Source organism: Notamacropus eugenii, chromosome 2 (assembly GCF_028372415.1).
Source record: "Notamacropus eugenii isolate mMacEug1 chromosome 2, mMacEug1.pri_v2, whole genome shotgun sequence".
In the NCBI taxonomy this organism is placed as follows: Eukaryota; Metazoa; Chordata; class Mammalia; order Diprotodontia; family Macropodidae; genus Notamacropus; species Notamacropus eugenii.
This window is the reverse complement of record NC_092873.1, coordinates 234,494,410-234,507,063: the sequence shown is the minus strand read 5'-3', so window position 1 is coordinate 234,507,063 and position 12,654 is coordinate 234,494,410. Positions and strand designations below refer to the sequence as shown.

At 34.6% G+C, this 12,654-nt stretch overlaps 1 protein-coding gene across 4 annotated transcripts in view; it reads left to right on the top strand.

The window, feature by feature from the left end:
• The window catches only part of LOC140526962 (utrophin-like), a 90,194-nt gene that overhangs the window by 36,961 nt on the left and 40,579 nt on the right, over positions 1-12,654 (top strand). For all 4 annotated transcript variants that reach the window (XM_072643578.1, XM_072643579.1, XM_072643576.1 and 1 more), the window contains 5 exons: positions 2,656-2,803; positions 3,964-4,142; positions 7,684-7,819; positions 8,671-8,820; positions 10,327-10,402. In XM_072643578.1, the coding sequence (XP_072499679.1) occupies positions 2,656-2,803; positions 3,964-4,142; positions 7,684-7,819; positions 8,671-8,820; positions 10,327-10,402 (689 nt within the window). The remainder of the gene's footprint in view (positions 1-2,655; positions 2,804-3,963; positions 4,143-7,683; positions 7,820-8,670; positions 8,821-10,326; positions 10,403-12,654) is intronic.

Below are 12,654 nucleotides of genomic sequence, written 5' to 3'. Positions count from 1 at the left end.
TAGCCTTATGGAATATTTCAATTACAGAACACCTCAATGTTTCAGATCACTTTCTAATCTTGCAAAACAGTCATCTTCGTGGTTAGAATTTCTTTACTGAGAATACTTTACACCAAGGAAACCAGAAGTTTATGCCAAACAATTAAACAGACAAATCCACTCTCCCCACCCTCCAACTAATAATACAATTTTTCAATAAAAATATAATTTTTTACTTAAAAATAGAAGAAACTTATAGAATCATCATATCATCACCTTCGTTAGAGACTTTGCCACTTACCAGCTGTGTGATCGTTGAGATCATTGAACAACTGACATCAACTCTCTGAGTCTCATTGTCATCCTATGTGTTGAGGGTTGTACTAAATGACCTCCAATGTGCCATCTTTGTCTCCAGTCTGTAATCTCATTTGTACTTTCTTCTTGTTTACGAAGTAATTGAAAGATTTTGCAGTTCACAGATTTTACAAATTTTATAAGGAGTTGAATTTAATAGGATGAATTAAGCAACTCAGTATACAGGATAGGGAGTACTGGTACATGTGAATCCAGAAAATAGGGATTTTAGTGGACTTTGAGCTTCTTTCTAGTTAGCATTATGGTTAGACAGGCAAAAAAAAAAAATCTTAGGTGATTTTTGACCACATTTTTGGAAGCAGAGCATTGCATATGAAGGGAAGCTTTGCTCCTTTTACCTTGGTCAGGCCACATTCTTTATATTATGTTCATTTCTGGCTGTTCACTCCAGCTGTGTAGCATTTCTAGAGGATACTGAATAAAGAGGAAAGCAGTGCCCTATGAGAAATTGGTTGAAGCACATGATGTTTAGCCTATAGTAAGGAGAAATTTAGGGAGTACATGTTTGGATTCGAAAATTCAGAGTTAACAAATGAAATGCATTTTCTTTTTCTGCTTTTGTATCTTTACATAGAAGTAGAACCAGTGGGCAGAAGTTATAGGGAGACACATTAAGGAAATACTTTCTCAGAACTGAACTATCCAAAACTAAAATTTGATTTTATTAACGGGATCGTTGAGACAGAGGTTGCCTTGACATATTTGAGATTATTCAGGTATACATTGGACAAGATTGCTTCAGAAAACCCTTCTAAAATTAAGATTCCTGAATTCTTCTTTCATCTAGGAAAACTTTTTAAAATTGATCACAGAAAACGGTCTTAGGTATTCTTTTTTTCATGCATCCCACCAATTAACGATTTTTCCTTGCCATTTAATTTGAATTTTAGTAGACTGTTAATGCTTTATTAATTATTTGTAGGTTTCCCAGCTTCATATTTTTATTTGCAAACTTGTTTGCACAATTATGGACACTGGATTCCAGATTCACAGATGTAGACCTAGGAGGGAATCTTCCAGACCATCTGATCCAGGTGTCCTGCAGGCTCAGCCCCTCCTTAACCCCCCCATTTGATTGTTGAGGAAAATGAGTCTTATGAAGTTAACGTAACTTGTTTAAGGTCACACACATAGGAATGTCAGTTACTTGATTACAGCCCACATCTTGGGATTCCAGAGATAGGATTGTTTTCTTCCCCTTGTGCCTTACTTCTTCACAGTAGTCCAGTTGTCCAGAGTTCAGTAATTTAGACATGTTTTCCTTGATGATTGTGATGGTACAGATGCCCTCAATTCCAATTGGTTCTTAACTAATTCTGTATATTGTAGTCATTTAATAGTGGCTATTATAGTCTTATCTCCTCTGGGCTACCTGGTGACATTTTGCATATGTTAGAAACCTTTTATTGAGGAGGATCATTTCCACATCTTTTGGCGTTGGTGATGGGATGTTGTCATAGGATAGGTTAATAATGTGCTAGTTAACTACCTCAATAAAACTTTATAATCCTAGTCCATTAAAGCTTTTTGCCATTGTGTGTCTATATCTAGGGCTCTTTGAATATGCAAAGGACTAGCATTTTTATTCATTTCTCTTTTATATTACACGGCAATTAAAGCTAAATATGCCTTTCTCTGTGTAATGACCTAAATAACATTCCTATTCTTGCTATGTTACAAACCTTAACAGATTCATGATCATAATTAGAACGTTTTAGGTATGGGAACAATTGACATTTGTATAGAGTGTAGAATTTGGGTATTTGAGAATTGTAATCATGCCAGATACCAAACAAAACTGTTCGATTGTAAGAAAAATGTTTTAAAAGACTCAGTTGATAACTTCAGGGTGAATAAATGTTGGTTTCACCAGGAAAGGGCTCAGAAAGAGAAATCACTGTATGTCTACTATTGCTTTCAGATGGGCCAATTAACATTTTCATATATATTGGCAAATGTTTCCACAGGGTAGCCATTACCTATGCTTGCACTTTGTTTCGTGAACCAATTTCCCCACCATTTTAGCTCCTGGTAGAATTTTTTGCAAAAATAAATGAAGAAATAAAATGAGGGAGAGAACATGGTGTTAGGGTCCATGGGAGGTATTTCCCTGTGATGTTTTGCTTGCTAACATAGATTAAGCTTTGTTCTTGTTTACTTTTGTAACTAAGTTATTTGATTTTTCAAAATGAATCTAATATTACACAGTTTTAAGGGTTAATAAAATCATTGGTTCTCATAAAAAGCGATCCCATTTCCAAAATCACTTACCAGTTTTTAAAATTTATTCCCTAAAAGTTTTTTTGATAAAAGTGTGAAAGATTGGAGACACTTCCAAAGTAACCTCAGTGAATTCAACCAGTGGCTGACGGAAGCTGAAAAGTTACTGACTCATGCCAATACTGAAGATGGTCTCGATCTAGAGAAAGCGAAGCAATATCAGCAGGTAGGGATTGTTTTGTCAGAACAGGATTTGCTGTTCAGATAACTTCCCTTGCGTTTAGTGGCTTTTTATGAAATACCTTAAGATTGAGGTTTTAAAAGCATGGAAGTTGTTCTTGTCTTTTTGTCAGTGACAATTTAAACTTGGAATGTGTTTAAGCTTTTTTATAGAGAGGTGTGATGGGGGAACGAATAGCATTTGAATAAAGGTTTTCTCCGCAGACTGAAATGTGGGAGCTTTTATGGTAGCTACAAGAGTCATTTTTATTTAATATATTTGTGTTTACCAAATTAATTTTCGGTAAATTTTTCCCTGTGAAATTCTTTGATAGATGGAAACATTTAAGGGCATCAGTTGTAAATTCATTAACATTTTCACTCAATATTATAAAAGAAGGTATTCTTGATTTATAGCCCTCTAATTTAAAAAGGAATACCAGCAAAATCATTCTTGAGGCAATTTTTCATAATAATGGTAACAAATTAAATTGTAATTCAGACTCTTGGTAAAAGTAAAACTTAATTTCTTAAAAGTTGTGCACATGCTTTTAATTCGAAAGGCAGTGATTACTTCACCTGCATTTTTGTTTAGTTATAAACATTTATGTTCCCTCCTCATCCTGCCTACTTCTCTCTCTTCCCTTAAGAATTTTTGTTTGAATAAGAAATTTGAACCTGGAATTAAATGAAAAACCCCCCCAGCACTTTCCTTTGTCTTTGCATTGTGATATTTATAGTTCATTGATACTATGTTATCAGTTTGATCAGAAAGTAATTCATAAAAAAGTCTCAGGGAAAACAGACATGGTTGGAGAAATAGAAGGAAGCCTTTTATTTTTAAGCTGAATGTGATTGAGTCTCCCATGTGATCATTTTTAAATGCTTCCTTTTGTAATGGAAAGTTTTCCTTGAATCTTATTTTCTTTTTAGTTAATAAAATGAAAACAATCTGAATTATCTCTAAAAGTATATTTATTCTTTCATTTGAAATTCCCTTGACTTGTTCTAAAAGAGCTAACTCATGAGGATATGTTTTCTGTGTTTATCTTCCCATTTATTGGTTTCTGCATGTAATATTAATGCCATAATACCTATGTGTGTTGAGAGTTTCAAAAACGTTTGATCTAACATTAGAATTTATCTTGGCTTTTTCATCTGTGGCAGAAACTGGAAGAGGAAGTTAACATCCACAAGTGTATGTTTTCACCACTGATTCAAACTGGGAGCAACATCATCCCCAAACTCTCCAACCCAACCGAAGCATGCCTCCTGGATGAAAAGATGGCAGAGCTCTGTGATCGCTGGGATGCAGTTTCAAGCCAAGTGTATGATAGAAAACTTAGGTATCTCAGCCATAACTGTGCAGGCTCTTCAAAATTGCATTCTATGGAAAATCCTTTAGAAAACAAGATGAAGGAGTTTGATTTTCTTATCCTCCATTGGTAGAAAATTTTCTGACACTTACTTTCTGTGTATCTGCATTTTCCCTCAGTGTCATGATAAGTTCATTTTTGCTTTTGAATTTTTTTTTACCTTAATGAACATCAATCCTCCCTTTCATCTGTACTTGCTAAAGGTAGATTGTTTAAGGAAGTCTAGCCATTCCCAGTGTCTAATTTTTATTATGCAAGTGCCATAAATGTGACACTTCCCCCAAAATATGTGAAGTTGAAAATACTAATTTTACAAATGTGATATTCTGTAATTGATTGAGAGATGAGATCCATGTTCAATTTCTTGTGAAGTTTGTTAGGAATTACAGGAACATCTCTTCAGACTGGGCAGACCCTTAAGAGATCATCTAGTTCAGAGTCTTCATTTTGTAGAAGATAAAACTAAGACTGAGATTCCTAAAATCCAAGGTTCCCTTTCCCTTTCTCTGTCTCCCTCCCTCCCTCCCTCCCCCCCCACCCCCCCCCCTCCTCTCTCTCTCTCTCTCTCTCTCTCTCTCTCTCACACACACACACTTATGCATACATGCATGTTATTTTCTTTAGAGGGTCTAGAATTGTTTGCAAGCAGCAAGGTGTGTCATAAGGAGAGTTAGGTCGTCTCCAGACATCTCTTACTTTTATAAAATAACTTAATTCAGCTTTCATTCTATGGCAAAAGTTCTTAAGAAAGATTTTCTCTTTCAAATCTTGCTGGAGTCAGAAAAATGGGGGGGAATCACAAATTCTTTGGAGACATAGATGGTGGTGAGGGGGCTGTGCCTAAATTTCTAGCAGTTGTCTTGAAAACCAATGCCAACTTTCCAGCTGAAAAACCCTCCTCATTGGCCTAGAGTACATAGGAGCAAGTCCACTGGAAATTATCCTTATACGTATTCTCTTTTAAGGATTAATTTTTAATTAAGCTGTAGAATTTTAACTGGCAAAAGACTTTTTTGTTCAAATTCTTCCTTGTCCAAGACATGTAGCATAATAATATCGATCTTTCAGACAGTGGAAGCTTTAAAACAAGAGTCCCAATTTGAAAATCTGAGAGATGTGCATGCTTATCCATTTTAACTGTGTAGATGAAATATCAATTAATGAAACTGACTTTCATGTGTTGAGATATTTCATAATAAGTTCATCAGGATCAACTAATTAATGAGTAGTTGTCCATTTCAGTCAAATAAGTATTTTTTTAAGTTCCCTATTTACTATATATCATATAGTCTGCCAGAAGCTGGAATTAGAAAGATAAATATCAGGGGAAAACATCCTATGAAAACGTAAGTCAATTCAAGTTATACACAAAGAAAATACCAGGAAATTTGGGAGGGGTCGGAGAAGTATTAACAGCTAGGATAAACGGGAAAGGCCTCATGGAGGAGGTGGCACTTGAACAATACTTTATTGACTATTAACATTCTGTCCAGATTGGATCTTTTTTCTTTGATAATTCTTTAATGAGTAATTGAAAACTCTTTGGGCCCAAGTATCCTAGACCCTGTTCTCCCATCGTAACAGAAAGATGAACAAAAGACCATACCTGGTGCATGAATTATCCAAGGAATTTAAAGAATCCATAATTTATCCAGTGTGACTATTTCCTTCACTGTTGTAGATCCCAAGCCTTTAGTACTTTAGAAAATGACTTAATGAATTTTAATTCCTCCTGCCCCATCAAGATCATCTGATGGCTAGCCTGCTTCTCATGAACTTCTTTGAATTAGCTAGTTATGTCTTGGAAAAGACAGGTGGAGTCCATCCTAGAAGTCTTTCCAACTTGAATAGTACATTGAAATATTCAGCTTCCTCCTTCCACCCCTCTATCAGCAATACAAATAAATGTTTTCCTGTTGGCAGGATCATTAACCGTTATTTGCAGAAATGCACTCTAAATTTTATTTCAAATTGCTTGCTGTGTGTCCTTTGTTCTTTAAGAGGACCATGACGTCAGGGAGATGATGCCATGACATGCAAGTGAATTGGATTTGAGTGAGGGTGGATTGTGCAAAGTCACCAATCCGTTTCACATCCAGGAGTCATCTGAGTTCAGTGTCCAGAAATAAATCAGGACAACTGAAGATGGTCCAGGAATTTCCTAGGAATTCCAATTGATAAATTTTGTAGAGTGGATATCACTGAAGTAACACTACTCATTCTTTTGCATGTCAAAATGAGAATGAATTATATACCTTTTTCTATTTTTACAAATGAAATATTTGATTTACTCAATTTGTTTTTACTTTTATGTCATGATGTCAAGATGTTAACCCATCTTAGGTTGTTTATCACTGTTTGTTATCTATGAACTTTTCTGATCCATAACAACTTTTTGATTCAACAATTAACTATTATGGAGGACTGAAAGTTAAATGCTTACACAGTTAAACACCACTTTGTTTCTTGTACAGGATTCTCAATCATCTAGATTTCTATATCTAAGCAAAGTCTGTATGCTATCTAGGTAAAATTAGATAGCATGCATTGTTTATGAATAGATATCCAATGACTGTTTATGGCTATCTTATAATGTCATTACCCAGGAAATATTAACTCCAGTTTGTTAACAAGAATTTCAAGGAGGGCAATTTGAAGTCTCATAGCAATGTAAATACACTAAAAAATTATTGATAAAATGGCTGAAAAAAAGTTCCTGCCAAATCTGTCTTTCACAGTAGGAAATATATTGTGTTTCTTTGATGTTCTTTGGGAATTTATAGGTCTATTTTGTGTATACTTATGTATATAAACTTTATAAACATTCATTATTTCCTTGCTACTAAAGGGATTATTTGTTGATGCAATTTCACATATAGACATCTATATGTAGATATCTATAATATATCTATTTCTATATACATACACTTTGTGTATATTATGTATGTATATATGTGTGTATACAAATACACACACAAAACAAATGTATACACAGTGGTTAGAAAACCATTCTTAGAATCAGACCTTGGTTCAAGTTCTCCCTCTAGCAATATACCGACTCTATATCTGTCATAAGCAACTCTCTTCCTCTTTGTGCCTTGAGTATTTTTTCCTTTTTAATTAAAATTTTTAAAAAGTTCCGTTCCTTATTATTATTTATATCATTACTTTGTTCTTTAAAATTAATTTATGCATTTTGGAGGATATTATCAAATTATTAAATACTAAGTTATACCTTTGGTTTCCCTCTATGTACCAAAAAAGCGAAATTTTCTTTTGCATGGCTCATATAACTATAGCTTTGAGAGAGAAGGTGAAAATGAGGGAAGGGCAAGATTGTATCATGCATGATACAGTATTTTAAAATACGAATTCACTAATTTTGAACCCATTTAAACAGATGTTCTATCTGTTGTTAATAAGAATGATTGACATTTTTTACCTGATCTGCATACACTATTATATCAAACTAGTTTGTTTGCTCAATATTTTTCAATAATGATTTTTCTAGTCTTGAAACAAAAAATGAGGCGATAGTGAAATACAGAAAAACGATGACTGATACTTTTCGCTGGGTATCAGAGATTGAAAATGCCTTGGAACTGACGTCCTCATCCGAAATGGAAAATAGTGTCCAAGAACTAAAGGCAAGTTATAGAATATCCTTGTTTTTGTACCTTGGGGTTTAAATGCAAAAATGGGAATAATGTTGCAGGAGAATTGGAAGTAAAAAAATCTCCTCTTTGAAGGTAAAAAAACATTAAAATAGGTTTTGAAAGGGATATTACATCGCATTTATAAGGTTAGCTCTGAGAAGGGGCAATAAGTAATACTTGAAGTCATACTTTCAGAAGATTCTGTTAGCATAAGAATTATTACTTGACACTGTCATTTCAATAGTTCAAGCAGAATCCTGATATTTTGGCATCATATAATGGTTTCATATCATAGAAAGGCTTGGTCCTTCTGTGTTAAGATCCTGCTGCCTAGTGCAACGTATTCATTCAATTGTTCACGTAGCTTATTAAATGTGTTGTAGGAGTAGCACTTCCTGGCAGTTTTTAGCCTTAAAAATCATGGCCGTGTTGCATCATTACACTTGGCTTTATTACACTTTGATTCTTAATTACTGCTTTGTAATTCTGTTCCTTAAAATATTTTCATTTGCATTGTTCCAAATTAGTCCCATGACATGTATAGAAAAAACTAGAGGCATTATTTGTTCTGTATTCTCTTTGTTAAGCGTATTTTTAGATAAATTGAAGTGTGTATTGCTGTTTTCTTAGAGATTATTTGCCACGTAAAGAACTTCATTCCACATGAAATTATTTTCAGGGATTGTTCCTATTATTTCCGGTTAGATTGTAGTATGTTTACGCATGAACATTTTAAATGCCAAATCCATGATTTAAAGACAAGGGTTTTTCATGTCATTCTACTAATGCTGGTGTGGCTGTGTGTTGCCCTTTTAACCAAAGCTCTCTTCTGCCCCCTTTAGGACTTAACCCAGCACATGGATGTACAAAGGGAAAATCTTCGGTGGTTGAACGCAAATATCCCTTCGCTACTTGCATTGGAAGACTTCAGTATGAATGAAGGAAAATTCATTTCTGCCAGTTTAAGAACTCTGAATATCAAGTGGGATAAGGTATGCCTGAAATGCTTTGCACATTGCATGTCCCAATCAATATTTGTGGATGTGATTTGATTATTATAAGAATGATATCCTTGTAATATTCTATTTTACCTTTAAAGATGCCCTCCCCCATTTTTCTTTGTGAGTGCCTCTTATGTTCATGGAATGTAGTGAAATATTGATTTGCTTATCTTAAAAATAGGGATCAATGTTTTCGGGGCATTTTGCTTAATAGATTTGGATGTTGTGAAGTCGATGAAATAATGAATATTAATGTTACTTGAGACAAACCAGACAGAACTAGCTTGAAACTGTTATTTTGGACCCAGAAAAGTATAGCTTCCTACATCAAACTTGAGTATCACATAAGAAAGAGAAACTCTACCAAGTGTTTCCCAAGTGTCTTTTTAGCATCTACTAGTAGGAGAACTCCAGTGCCACCATCCTTCAGGGCAGTCCCTTCCGATTTTGGCCACTGCAATTATGATGAGGATTTTCCTCATTTTGAGTCACTCTTTCCTTCTGCACTTCTAACCATTGACCCTAGTTCTGACTTCTTAATAAGGGCAAAACAAATCTAATCTATCACACAGAAGTGTGATAATTCTGCTTAAGATAACTGTCATGTGGTCATTAAGAGGCAGCTAGTTGGTGTAACAGAGTTCTAGTCTGTGAGTCTGTGAGACCTGTGTGGAAATCTAGCCTCAGACACTTAGTAACTGACCATGGGCAAGTCCCTTCAGCTCTGTCTGCATCATTTTTCTCAACTATCAAATGGAGGTCATACTAACAGCTACCACTAGGGGTGTTGTGAAGCTCAAGTGAGAGAATATTTGTAAAAAACTTACCAAAGTGTGTGGCTCATATTAAGCACTTAATAAATGCTTGTTTCTTCCCTTCTCTTCCCTCTTCGCCCTCATTTTCCCTTCCATTTTCTCCTTTTCCCCTCCCCTCTTCCCCATTCCTTCCCTTCTTCCCTTGCCTTCCCTTTCCCCTTACCATCTTTCATTCCTTTCTATGACTAGGTATAGAAGAATACTATATTTGATCACTCCCATTCCTGTGTAATAATTTTCCTTTTGGTTATGCACAGACATTTCTTAGTTTTTGATAATAAAACTAAATGAAAATTATGTATTTTTTGGAAATAGGAGTTATTGTTATTTTGAATTATTTTAATTTGTAAGGTGTTTTTAAAAAGCATGATCTTCCCTTTCTGATTTAGCTAATTAAGTGAATTAAAATGCATAATGGAGAATGAAAAAGAGTCATACATAGTGAAGTATGAATCAGTTCTTTTTATATTAAAGAAGGCCCACTTCAATAAAGCCATAGATCCATGTCTACTGATGGGTTTAAGTTCTGTCTATTAAAGCAAACATAATTTTTTGATATTCTAGTTAGAATAATAGAAACATATTCATTTTGAATGAAATTTGGACTATAAAATCATCTTCATTCTGTGGGAAGTAATATTTTCTCTTACCTTTCTTTCCCTCTCTGTGTATGAAATTATAGGTGGAGAGGGATATCCCTCGCGCCCTGGAGGAGAGACCCTTGGATGTTTGCGAACCCCATCCTTCAACAGCCTCTGGTAAATAAGGGAAAACTTGATATCTTAATTTTGTTTAATTTTATGTGGAACTTTCATCTTTCTATTATTTCTCTGTAAAGCTATTCTTCTAAGAGAGTTTTAAAAGTAATGTTTCCTCTTCATTTTTTAAAAAGTACAATTTAAATGTGTTCTTTTCTTTTGGGGTTTAACAGATAAATATCTTTTTTAAAAAATCCTACTGCTTGAGTGAATAAAGAGCATTAGAGTAGAATAGTTAATACTAGCTTTATGAATATTTAAATGAGACTGGGATGATAGTTTCTCATGTTACATATTTGCCTTTTCATGTTGTAAACTGGCTCCCAGGGAAGCTCAGTCATTTGCTAAAGATTACATAGTTAATATATCAGTATTTAACCTAGGTAAAAAGTATTTTACTTTAGCACCACAACATACCACCCCACCAGACTACATTGTTTTCTCATTAGTAGGATGATTTTGAGGTGGAAAAGAATTAAAAGATATATTTATTCCACCCAAAGAGCTTATACATTTTTTGCGGGGGGGGGGGGGGCGGGGGGGGGAGACACACAATTCCAGCATGAATCACTTGAAATTAGGCAGTTTTCATATAAATTGTCAATTATGCCTTGTAGATTCCTTCAGTTATTAATATTTTCAGTAGACATACCTTTTCTATTTTTTTTTATATCACAAAATGTATATATTCTTATTGTCAAAGGGTAGCTTATATTTAGGATTTGCCTCTATGATTCTATCACTTGGAGAGTTTTCCTCCACCATTTTTGAGTCAGCATGGAACAGTGGAAGGAAGACTTACTCTGAAGTGAGAACACTTGGATTCAGTTCCCTTCTCTGACCCTTGACTATCCTAGATGACCTTTCTGTCACTCAACAATCCTTGATCTTCCTTTCATCATTAGTGAAATGGGGAGATTATTTCTAAGTAGATCTATGATCCTATGAGTAAAATGGTCCACTCCTCTGTAGGTAAAACTCTTTGCTGTCTTGGTCACTGAGAGGTTCAACAGTTTGTCCATTTTCACTAGGGAGTGTCAGTGGCAACACTTGAACCCAGGGTGGTTCTAAATCCAAGCCTGGCCCCTTAATCCACTATGCAGTGTTAGAGAGCTAATGTGTTCTTTTTTACCTCCATTTTAATTTCAAAAAATCAGAGGTAGAATCTGGTAAAGGGTTTAACCGACAACATTTTTCATCAATGGGCAAGAGGTCTGACACTTTAATTAAGCACTTACTATGTGCTAGACACTAGGATCATTGCTTCATAGATATTTTAGTGTGATCTCATTTGATTGTCACAGCAGCCCTGGGAAGTAGGTCTATTATCCTCAGTGTTTTCTATAGTTAAGGCAGCTGAGGCAGATAGAGAATTGGTGACTTGTTCAAGGTCACACAAGTATTAAGTGCATGAGACTAGATTTGAACTCAGATATTTCCAGTACCCTGCCCAGTGCTCTATCCACTCAGCCACCAAATGCTATGGTTATTCACCTAGTGTCAAAATACTTTATCATTCTGGCATGAGAATAAACTAATTATATCTATACATTTATAGATATCTATATATCTATAGATATATGTATGCATGCCCACATATATGTAGTTGTATGTACGTGTGGTTGGCTTTTTGTATATGAGAAAATACTACATTATTATATGTGTATCCCATTTGAAGCATTACCTTAATATGTACAAATATGGAGTTTACATGGATAAATTAGGGGTGATTGGCCCTCATTGTATATAGGTTCTTGATTATATAGGAGGATTCATGTCTACCCAGTTATACTTTAGAGTTTTTTGGAAATACATATGACTTTATTTGAACACATCTCTGAATGACCTGTATCAGCATGAACCTAGGACCCAGGAGGTCATTTACTTCATAACCCAATCTGTTATATTCCAGTGAATGGAATATAGGGAGAAAAATTTTTTCCCCAGGTTCACAGATGGTATGCAGTTGAAAGAAATCTTTGTAAAGGCAATAATTAAGTGACATTTGCCCTTATACAGTAAAACACAGACTTCTAATGACATTCTTCTGGTCTTTCACGCTCAATGGTTCTATCCAGTTACATTTTATACACTGTGCCCTGCCTTAAAATAATTGATATATAAGGTACGTTATAAAAAAATTGTATTGGAAAACTAACTTAAATTTACATAGTGTTTTGACAGTAATAAAACACTTTCTTTAAAATTACCTGCTAGCTATGTAGCATTTCTATTATGAAACCTATTTTGCA